Below are 13464 nucleotides of genomic sequence, written 5' to 3'. Positions count from 1 at the left end.
TCTGTAGCGATTGCATCCACGCAATGATTGAAATTTAAATTTTCTGTTTCTTTAAGTTAAAAATTATATCATTTCTCCTACATGTACAAACTTAAAAGAAATCACTACACATTTGTAGATGAGTTTTGTTGATGAACATTGCTATAACCACAAATCGTGTTACTTCAAACAAAATGTGGAGGTCCAATTTAAATTAAAATTAAGTGCACATAAAATTACTAAAAATGTTAAAGCTAAAGCTCTTAGTTCAGTGGTTTAATGCAATGGGACCCTCACATATCGGATCAGTTCAACTGGTCTGCACTTAGATTTTCTTTTTCTAGAAACCTCATCCTGCTCACTGCACAGTTGTGAAAGTGTACTTTAGGAGAAAATTCTGTCCGTAGGGCAGCGGTGCGCTGAGAAATAGCTACAGGCACCAGTTTTGACACGCCATAATTAAATAACACTACTACTCAGTTATAATGCACAAAATGTTTCGCATTTCTAAAATAAAATAAACATGCGCTAGGGTTATTTTTTATTTAAATATTTGTTAAGAGGCTTCCTTTTCTCGATGCCATGGTAAATAAAAATTTTTTGGGTTTTAGGTGATTTTGAAGCTACTGACACCAATGAAATAGAAGAAATGGCTCTTTTTAATGAAGTTGACAGCAAACGTGGTGCTGAAGCCAGCTCTAGAAGACGCACATATACAGTTTCTTCCTCTACAAGAATAGCTGTACATGTTATGGAAACAATAATCATCCTAATCACTTGGGCAGCTATTAGGTGATAAAAACGTTCCTTTGCCAACAACGTGAAAATTATCTTTGAGGGGGAACTATTGCACTTTCGAAAAGAAATTATTAATTAACCTTGAGATGTTCAACGAGATAATTGTTGAAATGAACAGGTACGTATTATCTATCGAAAAAGTTAAAACAGTAAATAATCGTATTCCAGCGACGGTAAAAAATGATTATTGTTGAATTTACATTAATCGCTAATATAATAAGTAAGCTGGAAAGGACCCTTTTAGTGGTCAGGTGCTAACTGATTAGAAGAAAAAAAAGTCAAAAAAAGTTACTGTTTTTTACCAATCTAATAGGCTTAGGTTGGTGAAAATTGTTTACAAGCAGTCAGCCAAAACAAGTTTGCAAATTTATTAAGCGAAATACTTTTTTATACAACAGTTGAGAGTAATGAACGTCTAAATGAGCTTAGGAAACTTTTTACATATGTGACATGATAGTTTATTATTTTTTATTTAAAAAAAATTCTTTTTTGTTACAAGGTTATGATATTAGAAGAATATTCGGGGCCTCAACAACATTCCGTGCTAAATCATTTTTTAAAATAAATTCCAGTGTTGTATTCGGTGTGAGAATGTTAAATAAAAATCGGAAATGTACCGTACACATTCAAAATTGAAATGCCGTCCCAACCAGTTGCCACTTTCTTTACAAACTACATATATCCATTAAACGAGTACATTGTTCTCATTTTTCAATTAAATCATCTTATGAATTGCTAGCAATGTTTCATTTAATTAAAAATTAAGTTTCAAATTATATATATATACAGGGTGATCCATTTAAAACGCACCAATCGCTAATAACTTTTTAGGAAAGCGGAATTTTGAAAAAACCCATGAAGTAAAGTATATGTTTTTTTTGGTCTAGTTTTCAAATTTTCCACCCCCGATGCTGTATCTTCATTTTTGGCGGAGTTACGGGCAAAACCCCGATTGGGTTTTCATAAGGACCACTGGTTTTGACAATGATTAAGAAAACTAGAAAACTGCATAAAAAAACTGTGAAAAATGACGATGACCCCGTTTCGATATGCCTAATATTAGTCGAGATATTTAAGATCAAAATTACAATTTTATCTATTCGTGAACGGTTTTCAATATTGGTTTTCCACCACAAATACAAGTTTTGGGAGGTCCTCTGACTGCAAAAAAATGTTTTTTGGTGACACAAAGTAAAAAAATAATAATAATTGAAGATTTTACAACATGTAATGGTTGTGGGTGAATCAGTATAAATTTGTTTTATCATCAAATAAAAGCAACCAACACATCATTTTAATGCACCCAGAATGCAAGACATCTTGACCTATGATTACGGTAAGAATATCTTTCCTGGCATGGGCGGGTGTTGGTCTAGTGGTCAAGAGCGTGGCTTTGTAAGTGAGAGATCCCCGATTCGAATCCCGCGTATGACTACATTTTATTAAAAAAAGGATTCATATTTTTTAAGTAATAAGAATGACTGCAAACGCGGGATTCGAACAGGGGATCTCCCACATACAAAACCACGCTCTTGACCACTACACCAACACCCGCCCATCACTGGCAAGATATTCTTACCGCAATCGTAGGTCATGAAGTCTTGCATACAGGGTACATTAAAATGATGTGTTGGTTGCTTTTATTTGATGATAAAACAAATTTATTCTGACTCACCCATAACCATTACATTGCACTACATTTTTAAAATGTTTAATTTTTATTATTTTTGATCTTTACGTCACAAATAATATTTTTGTAGTCAGAGGACCTCCAAAAACGTGTATTTCTGGTGGAAAATTAATATTGAAAACCGTTCACGAGTTGATGAAATAGTAAATTTGATCTTAAATATCTCAACAAATATTAGGGATATCGAAACGGGGTCAACGTCATTTTTCACAATTTTTTATGTAGTTTTCATAATAATTGTCAAAACCAGTGGTCCTTATGAAACCCCAATCGGGTTTTTGGCCGTAACTCCGCCAAAAATAAAGATACAGCATTGGAGGTGAAAAATTTGAAAACTAGACCGAAAAAAACATATAGTTTACTTCGTGAGTTTTTTCGAAATTCCGCTTTCTTAAAAAGTTATTTGCGATTGGTGCGTTTTAAATGGATCACCCTGTATATGTAAAACGTACAAGAACCTTTCCCATTTCACCATACTAGTCAGCAAGTGTAGTGTTTAACAGAACATTGTAGAAGTCTAATTCACTGCACCAATCTGATGAATTATCATTTAAAGATGGATGAATTCGAAACCAGTCAGAAATTAAAAAAAAAACTATGCGTAAAATGTATGATATAATTGCATTCATAATGTGTCTCACGATTTAATGAAAATTGTGAATAGTAAATTGTTAATTTGATATTTTGTTATAAGAAGTCAAACTTCAAACCATTTTTTTGTAAGTTTAACGCTTCATATCCTATTAAAAAATATATTTTTTATTAGGAAAAAATTGTTCAATCAGCTTATTTTTTTTAAATTTTGTATTAGTATTATCTTTGGAACATCCTTTTGTGCTAATACTCTTAAAGAATCATTTTATAATTTATATGTTTTACTTTTGAATAAAAATTAAACAAATTGTGTATATTGGGTTAAGATCAGGACTCTGAGGGGGTGTATGAAGTTGTTTCGGGATGTTAGAAACATCCTGCTGAAAGATAAACTAGCCTCTTAAACCTCAGATTTCGGGCACTGGTTTTCAAATTTGTTTTTAAAATATTTAAATAAAGATGTTGATCCATCTTACCATCAATAAATACCAAGTTTCCTGCCCCTGAAACACACACACCCTCACTAGTACGCTCCCATCCCCATGTTCTTATTAAAATTTGTTTTGTGAATTTAAACGTTCACCGAATTTTTTCCAACACAAGTCCTCCCATCTAATGAGAACTCATTAAATTTTGATTCGTCGCTAAAAATAACGGAATCCCAAAACGTTTGTGGCTTGTCTAAATTGGTTTTCACAAATTCTAAACGTTTTTTCTTGATGATTTTGCAAATAATTTTTTTTTTTTTTGTACATGACCATTATAACCATTTGATTAAATTAAATATTCCTTTCTTTCCCTTTTGTAATTCCATTACTAATTGTAAATACCAACAGTTATAACAGTGTTTGGAAACTTGTTTGACCAGCAGTGTTTTCTTCACATCAGGATTTATAATCTAGGGTTACTTATCAAAATTTGTTTTGCTAATATTTTGTTCTGTTACGCAAAGGAATAATAATAACAACTAGTTAATTCGGGAATGTAAATATACTGTAAAGTAGTAGACGTTTTATCGCAAAGTGTACGGAGACTTTTTTGACTCAGTGTATTTACTAATACAAGAGCTTGAGACTTAACGAGATATCTTTTTTAGCGGAATTTTAGTATTCAAACACGTCAAAATGACCATATTAAAATCATGTTTTAAGCGAGAAAGTTCTTGAAGCTGGTTGGTTACCTGTTTATTAAAACCTTCCACTTAACTTTTCGTCATGTTTTTGAATAAATTGCATAATTTGGAAGAACTTTTAATCGAAAAATTAATTTACATGAAGTTTGATTTCAGTAATAAAGACAAGAACGAAATGTATGAATACCATAATTAAAATATTGACGTCGAAACAACTTGTTAAATATAATGATTTACAAATGTTTATGTTTAAGCGAAAAATCCTTTATGTGTTGTATTTTCTTTTCCACCTTCCCAATGAATGATTATTTTCCCAGGGTAAATTGTGAGGATGAGATAAACTTCTCATTTCTTTGCAGTTTTACATGGCGTACTTGTCCTTGGAATGTGATACCTTATATCTATGTATAATTACATAAAGCGATTTCTAAACGTTGTCTTTTGTGCATTGCTTATAATGCCCTCTTTATCCTCCAGAAATAGAAAGTAAGGAACCTTACCTTTAATTTTTTGCAGTTGCCATTTCAGCTGTATCCTGGCAACAGTGTCATTAATATTATTATGGCAATCACTTCACCAAATTGCAAAGTACATTAATCACGCTATCTCGCGGACAAATTATACTCGATATATCAAAATTTTCTGCAGAGAGCTAACCATAAATCACATAAAAGTGTGAATAGTCTTTAGAGATGACTAAATATAAAATACCGGGGAATATGTATTTCCCCCTTTTAAGCAAACGAGTCTTTTTTTTCTTCTTCTTCTTCTTTTTTCTGGTGGGCCTTATTTCTCTTATCTTATACGATAAAAAATCCTAATTTGTAATTTACCGCAATTGTTAATAATGCATATCAGTGGCATATCGGTTTATTCGCCACAAAAGCTGTGGAAAAATCAATTTCTTCTGATAAAAATCAATAAGGATTGTCTTTTAATTTGAGGGGAGATATAAAATATTAAAAAAACGTAAATATAAACATTTGTACAAAAATGTAAAAATGAAAAAAACCAGAGGATGCGAGAAAGAACAATATAATTTTAAACAAATTTTCTTGAACCTTAAAAAATAATCATTTAGATGAATTTCGGGGATGAGTCCTAAAAATACTGTTATTTACAAAATAATATGAATTTTTTAAAAAAATTTGTAATTCTGTGCTTATATTTTTTGTTACTTTAAAATGCATTCAATGATAACTTTAAATAAATGTAAATAGATATTGTATTATACAAGAATAATTTATAAATGTTAAGTTTAGTACATTTTCTGCAACATATATATATTGTACATAGTATAAGTTATTATAAACAAAAAGTTAAAAAAAAAACGTTGCATAATAAAATTATTGAGAATACTGAAAATACCTTCAATACCGAAAAATATACATAGACAAACTTTCAACATAGTTTTCTAAAATAATGAAGATTTTTTTCCAAATTAGGTATCCATGCTAATCCCCTCAATAATATTTTATAATTTTAACCCAAAATTCATCATCATTCAGCGGCCATACAATTCAGTGTAAATCCTGGCCTTGACCAATTTCAGCCAGTCATCTATCTCTTCTGGGCTGCTGTTCTTAGATGGCAATTTTCAGTACCTTCCTCATATCACTGGCAAATAATACTAAACACAGGTGAGTTTCTTTTTTTTTATGAGTAGAACAATTTTATTGGTAAGTTTGCTTCAAAAATTTGGCCCCCCTCATATCAAGAGAAATCAATGGAGGTAGACTTAGCCAACTTATTGCAGTCTAAAAAAGCTTTAAAAAAACAAACCAAAAACCCTATAATAGGTTCTATTAATTCAAATAAACCCTAAAACTTTTTCTTTAATGAAATGAGTAACTTTGTTAGTTATGCTTTAGCCCTATGATTATCAGACAGTATGATTTTCTGCTTAAAAATACAAGAATACAACTTCTTTTAAAAGGTAAGTTTCTAGTTTGGTAACATAGGTGGTGATTAGTACGGATATTCGGTTAGTAAATGGATGCTTAACATTTATCATGGTTACAGATCTCATTGTTTCTGAAGTTTGTCGGAGAAGAAAGCCTGCCAATTGCTTCTTTTTGAAGTTAAGTGATAGTAAATTGCACATCATGAAGTAAATATGAGCTAACGAGTGAAGGGAATAACTTAGAAATGTAACAATGGAGGTGGTTCCCATAAAAATAAGCTGTAGTCTTACTCTTTTACTTTACAAAATAGTTTTAAGAGCATATTGATCATTTAAATAAACACCGACACTCTTCTCAGATTTTACATTTTTTAATGGAAAGAACAGCAAAAGACACGAAGTAAAAATGAGGTAGGCAACTTTTAATTATGTATAAATTAAAATAATTATTACACATAAGAGTGGACAATCCAAGTTTTTGTTATTTGTTTTTTTTAATTAAATCAAACATGGTTTAACTCCCTAACTCAGTCAGCAAGTGAAGTATTAGAATTTGAATTGGGTTCTTGGTGAGTTTATGCTGACGTTTTAAGACGAATTTTAAATTCGTCTTACTTACATTTTTAAATTAACTGTATTAACCCAGCTACCATGTGAAAAAATGTAAAAGTACGGTTTAAATATATGATCAAAACCTAGGAGCTTCTTACAGCTCACTGTCCGGTGATGGACAGTGTTGTCTGTAACGAGAGAACACTGTCCGGAGGCCGGCAGTGCACTGGAAAAAGCTCCGGGCGCTAATGACCTCAGCTGTTGATGCGCCAAAAAAAAAAAAAAAAAAAACCAATGAGCAATGGTAATTGTTGTGGATAAGCCTTGATGGTTACTTTGTGTTTTGTATTGATTCTTCCTAAACATGGCGAAAACTTGTATATTCTAAGTTCTAGATGTAAAATGACTACGCCAATTTATTCTTTTAATTCTACCAAAAAAAAAAGTGCGTAAAAAAGTATATTCTAAGGATGTATTGTTTTTACTATTTATTCTTGTTTTAATAAACTGTTAATTAAAGAATATTTTTGTTTGTGTTTACCGAACGACATAATTTAAGAAAGCTAACAATCCAATGAAAGGGCAAATATGATTTCTTTAGTGTGTTTATTCATTTTTTGATTCCAACAGTGTAACAAACATTTTTATTGATATTTTTACTTCAATCTTTTTTTATACGCACTTTTTTTTTTTTGGTAGAATTAAAAGAATGAATTGGCGTAGTCATTTTACATCTAGAAGAAACTATGCTATAAATGGATAAAAACCCGAAACCTATCTAAATGAAGTAAGCATGCTGAATGCGGTTAAATTGAATAAAATGCCTTATCTTTCAGCATGAAAAAGATACTAATTATGATATACCAATATTAAGTATCTATATGATAAGGTAGTTTGAAAGACTTTTTTTATTTAAATTGTGTTGCGATATCTGCCTTCGAACACTATATTCAACACATTCATATTTGTATCATCCCAATTGACATTTCTCTTTTAAAGCAGTAAGGGGTAATAAATAAACATGATGTTTTATAAATAATATTTATTAATTGAAAAGAAGACCAAAATACATATTAAAATCAGTATTTAGAGAACAATGTTTAAATTCGCTAATCTAATGATATCAGAAGTCCTGCTAGACAACTTGCAGAACAGAAAACTTTTGACGGGTGACAAAAAGTGCCACCCAGAGATTGATTATTGGTCATTCCTGTTTTAGAGGATCATCCAAATATGTCAGTGAATGTGTTACAGATTATACATACATACAGCTCTAAATGGCAAAATTAAAGACTAATGTTCCATATTGGTTACATCGGAATAAAGGTTTAATGATAACTTTGCGTTTTCAGATAGTGAAACCGAAGTAGATTGGAATGGTAATTTAGAAGGAAGTTGCCATTGATCGCCTGAAACTTTGTCTTCAGGTATCTATCAGCGTGACACCCCTAAACTTAACTCCTGCAAAATAGTTAGTGCAACTATTGGGTCATGCGTAACTAAGGATTATAGCTAATAGTTAAGCGTTCAACTGAGAGAACTTAGCTAGAAATGTATATATGAGAGAGATTTATATGGGTGATGAAAAAATGTATTCTTCAAACTAAGAAAAAAAGGAACCTTACTCAAGCTGACAGTGTGAAGATTGAAAAAAAAAAATGGCCAAAACTCTTAACTTTCTTGATATCACACTTACTAGAAAGGACAACTAATTTAAATACGAAATGTACAATCCAAAGAAAGCCCACGTCCACTGACACTGTTGTAGACAACAGTTCCCACCATCCTCGCTCATTATAAACTAGCCGCCCTCTGACACCTAACAAACAGATTAAAAAGCGCAACGATCACCAATAAGGGAGAACTTAACATCATTCCAAAAATTTTACAAATATCAGTTACAATGCTATTATTTAAAAAAATACTCGTACAAACTAACATTGCCGAAACCAATAAACCATCCAACATATTCTCTAAGATTACTTACATCAAAAACAATACTTACTAAGTCTATAACCTTTTCCAGGAACTAGGCCTCAATACCGGAGTTTAGGGGCAAAAAATTAAGAACAGATACGTTCACATACCGAATCAAAAACCTTTCATATGAACATAAAGTATTTGCAGAAGATCGAAGTCTTATTGTTGATTGATGGATACAATGGATTAGCATGGCTGAGGAACAACGTTAGCTTTGTTAACAACCTTTTACTCCACATCTTCAACTTCTTATAAAAATCGTTAGTTTCTATTGATTTACTTATGGAAATTTTAGTTTTTAAATAGTGAAATATCTATACATTTTATAGAGATTTATTAAGAATTTTCCTCGCTTGTTGTACCAATATTGGTTGGTTCTATTATACATAGTTGTGAAGAGAGTGGAATTTATTTTGGTATTTAGTCTATTTAAATCAAAGAATAAATCAGAAATAGAAGTCCTTATATTTAAATTAAAGAAAGTGGGCAATCAACCTTATTGGAACGTTCTATTCTTACTTTAAAATTAGGAAAGGAAAAACAAAAATAGACGCAGTAAGGTCATGCCAATGCTTTCTAGCGGCAGTTGCTCAAACTAGGACGATCTAATTACATAGGAACTAGTTCCAGTGATTACCGCTAGGTAGAACCAACATGTACTTTGACACTATTAAAATAAAACAACTGTCCGGTAAGGCATAGGGGGAAAAACTGTAAAAAGGTTATTCAGTTTAATCCAAAATATACTCTATCATGTAGGAACTGTAATAATTTGCTTTATTTATTAAATGTTCTTCACCCACGTTGATAAACATTTTATACCGTCAGTATTTTAAAAAGAAATTTTTCTCTAAAAAACTTTCCATGTTTAAAATTCACTGTTTACCTCATAATTTGATGGTTTTCTATTTATGATTGATAGTTTTAAGTTGATGCTGCTGTAACTAAGTCAGTGAGAACTGTACATACCTTAGAAAACTAATTGTATTATCTATTTGTGTTAAGCGATAACTTCCTAGGAAATTAAAATACTTGTTTTTGCATCATCACTGTATTAAGGACTTCTTGCAGGTAAGCAACACTTTTTGTGTATAATTTTATTTTTGATTACGAGTTGATGTGATCAGATGTGTTTATGAAATCAACATGTTTCCAAGACAGTTGATAGTAGATGTGTTTTATGTGTACGCATGTAATTTTATAAAGTTGATTTTAGTCTTTATTATTTTGTTTCATAAAAGTGTTTCACCAGACATAAGTAGGTAGATTTAGATCTGGAGCATCTTAATTATTTCATTGTAAATGTTGTTTTGTTTCAGTAATCTGTTAGTAGTTATTGTAGTCTTCAATAAGAGCAATCCATCAAGAGCTGAAAAAACAAATTTCGTTTGGAATTCTTCATTGCTCACTTTAATTACTGCTGGTTTTGAGTGAATATTGGACAGATTTAAAAAGTAAATACATGTAAAACGCTATGTTGAATAATCTGAAAGATAGGTTGAGACGCTTTGTTCTAGAAAGGACTTCTGCGAAGTCTTCCTATGGTAATGGTAAGGCAAAATTAATAGTAAATCTTAAATTTTCGGTATCGAGCTGAGTGAAGTTTTTTGTAAGTAGTAAGTGATATTCTCATCCGATAAAAGTTTGACAGCAGTGCATTTAAGTACGAAGTCAACTTTTAGCCAATCTATTATCACCTTCAATCTATTTTCATAATAGCATAAAGTAATTGCAGAAGTTTGAAGCCTTATTGTTGATTGATGGATACAATGGATTGGCATGGCAGAGGTACAACGTTAGATTTATTGACAACCTTTTACTCCACATCTTCGACTTCTTATAAAAATAGTTTTTATTGATTTACTTATGGAAATTTTAGTTTGTAAATAGTGAAATATCAATACATCTTATAGGGATTTATTAAGAATTTTCCTCTCTTGTTTTACCAATATTATTGTCCCATAATTATAAAATAGTTTCACAAGATTGGTTGGTTCTATTATACACAGCTTGTGAAGAGAGTGGAATTTATTATCTTGGTATTTGCTCTATTTAAATCAAATTATAAATCAGAAATTGAAGTCCTTATATTTAAATTAAACAAATTGGGCAACCTTATTAGAAATTCTGTACATTCAGTTCTTACTTTAAAATTAGGAAAAGAAATGAAATAGAGGTATTAAGGTGATGCCAATGTTATCTAGCGGCAATAGCATAAACTAGAAAAATGTAAAAAACAGGAACTAGTTTCAGTGATTACCGCTAGGTAGCATGAACATGTACTTTGACACTATTAAAATAAACATTGAATAACCTCCAAACGAAACAACAGTACGGTACGGCATGGGGTGAAACAGTCATACAGTCTTGTCCAAATATTCTCTTTATCCTGTAGCAACAGTAATAATTCACTTTATTTATTAAATGTTCTTCACCCACGCTGATAAACTTTTTATATCGTCATTATTTTAAAAAGAAGTTTTCCTCTAAAAAAATTTCCATGTTAAAAATTCACTGTTTACCTCATAATTTGATGTTTTTTATTTATTTATGATTGATAGTTTTAGTTGATGCTGGTGTAACTAAGCAGTGAGAAGTTTACATAGCTTAGAAAACTGATTGTATTTTCTATTTGCATTAATCGATTACTTCCTAGGAGATTAAAAAATTTGTTTTTCTTGCAGGTAAGAAACATTTTTATGTATACTTTTATTTTTAATTACGAGTTGATGTGATTAGAAGTGTTTATGAAATTGACATGTTTCCAAGACAGTTGGATAGTAGATGTATTTTAAGTGTACCCATGTAACTTAAAAAGTTGATTTTAGTCTTCTTTTTTTTTTTGTTTCATAAAAATGATTCAACGTTCATAAGTAGGTAGATTTAGTTCGTAACATGTTAATAATTTTTGGTCGCCTTTATTACTGTAAAAGTAAATTGCTAATTATTGATTATTTATTTGGGAATTATGAACTTCCACGTAAATATTCACATTTCTCTCATTTAATGGGGAGAGTATTTTCCGTGAAATTTAAATTAATAATTTAAAGGTTATTAATGTCCTAGAATTATGGACCTTGGCTTTTGCAAGGTTCGCACCAGTAATTTTTAAATTCTAACTTATTGAAAAGTTTTTTTTTTTCTAAATATTTGTAAATTACAATAAAAACAATTTTATAAATAAATAGTTTATATAATTTTTATTTTTGTTTTCAGCGTTCTTTCAAAATTCTAATGGTAATTCTGAACTAGTTCAATTCAAACAAATGGCTGGGTTGATAACATTTTATCCATTGTAACACATTTTAACTACTACAGCAACAGTAAGTACATGTTTTCAGCTTACAGCATGTAAGTTTCTCAGTTAAGATTTATGTCGTATTATCTTAAGATAAATAATAAAGTATACGGTAATAGATTAGATACCTAGTAAGTGCAATGATTTGCCTAAATTCAAACTATCCAGAAGGTACATGAACTTAAATTTACATTTTTTTTTTTCAAAAAAGTGGATGTGCTTACACTTTTAATGATTCTTAATTATCTTAGGGGTTTTTAGCGATCAAATTGGTTTACTGAAGTGATTTATTAAGTCATAAACATTAGTGTTGTACAGATTGCACATTCAGAATATTTCATTGTATAATTTGATTGGTCTTTTTACTTCATCAAAACAGAACTTTTTGCAACAATTAAGTCAAGTATCTCAAATAGGCAGATGTGGCGTGTTGTCTTCTGCTATTATAACCCATTTCATTATTTTGAAGGATCCTTCTATTCTTCCAGCAAGTACGACCTTATTTATGAGCTAATTCGCATCCATTCTATTTTGATAATAAACTAAACTCGATTCTCTAACTGTTGTACTGTTCTTCGAGTATTCTTATCTATTATTTACTACGTTCAGAATAATACTACATAAACTAAAACTTTTTTCATATTAATTTTTGTGTTTGTAGTTGAAAAAAAGTTTTAATTTGATTGAAATTCTGTTATATTTTCCAATCACAGAACTATTTCTCTTCTGTTTAAAGAAATAAAAATAATTAAAAAATGATTATATTAGTAGCATGTTTGTTGTTGTATTGTTCAATCAGAGTAATCTTATTGATAAATAATAAGTATGTTTTTTGAAAATATATTTCATTTTCTTTGAAAGAAAGGGTTAGGTTCTTTAAAAAATGTTTTATACTTTCATTTATTCACATTTATTTAATTTTTATGAATACATAATCAGTTATACTTTTTTTTTCTGGGTTCTTAATTCCAGCTACACTCAATAAAAACTAATTATTTTAAATACATATGTAAATATTGTTGATTGTACAGAAGGTGTATTTTCAGATTAAATACCTCTGATACTGGAGTACTGCCTGCAAAACTGTTCATCAATAGAAGCCCAAGTGAAGTAGACGTAAATCATCTATCCTAGGAAATTTTTGTGAAGAAACAATAAAACAAGTATTATGTAGTTACTGTACGTAATATGCACATTAATTTCACAATGTAATGTTAGAATTTTTACTTCAAATTGCATGTTGTTTGTTTTTTATAAAATGTTTAATTTGTTTGCTGTATAAAAAAAAAATATAAATTTAAAAAAAAGAATCTTATTTATTCTTCTTTTCATCTCATTAAAAAAAAGAAATAGAAAAGGAAAGTTCAAAAAAACTCGATAGCGATCAATCAACAGAATGAAAGAATTAATTTTCAAAAATAAAAATAAACTGTTGAAGATGTTTGTACAAATTTATTGTTAAAAAGCGTTTAATTTAAAGAAAAAAAGAATAAAAAGGAAAACATGAAAAAAGGTTAGAAATAGCTGCAAGAGTGGAA

General features: G+C 30.0%; 1 protein-coding gene across 3 annotated transcripts in view; it reads left to right on the top strand.

The window, feature by feature from the left end:
- The window catches only part of LOC141448466 (lachesin-like), a 187170-nt gene extending 173934 nt beyond the window's left edge, over positions 1–13236 (top strand). The window contains exons 11-18 of one of the 3 annotated variants that reach the window (XM_074116842.1): positions 591–895; positions 1277–6507; positions 8675–8888; positions 9551–9699; positions 9948–10178; positions 11190–11312; positions 11845–11951; positions 12973–13236. In XM_074116842.1, coding sequence (XP_073972943.1) covers positions 591–775 — 185 coding nt within the window. In that variant the 3' untranslated portion in view covers positions 776–895; positions 1277–6507; positions 8675–8888; ... (3 more) ...; positions 11845–11951; positions 12973–13236. Of the gene's footprint in view, positions 1–590; positions 6508–8674; positions 8889–9550; positions 9700–9947; positions 10179–11189; positions 11313–11844; positions 11952–12972 lie in introns of all 3 variants that reach the window. The other 2 variants (XM_074116841.1, XM_074116840.1) reach the window with 2 other exon arrangements.
- Positions 13237–13464: the final 228 nt, after the last annotated feature.

Source organism: Rhodnius prolixus, unplaced genomic scaffold, assembly GCF_049639745.1.
Source record: "Rhodnius prolixus isolate KJV_2025 unplaced genomic scaffold, Rpr scaffold_37, whole genome shotgun sequence".
Taxonomy (NCBI): domain Eukaryota; kingdom Metazoa; phylum Arthropoda; class Insecta; order Hemiptera; family Reduviidae; genus Rhodnius; species Rhodnius prolixus.
The sequence above is the reverse complement of the archived record's forward strand: the minus strand, read 5'-3'. Positions and strand labels throughout refer to the sequence as shown.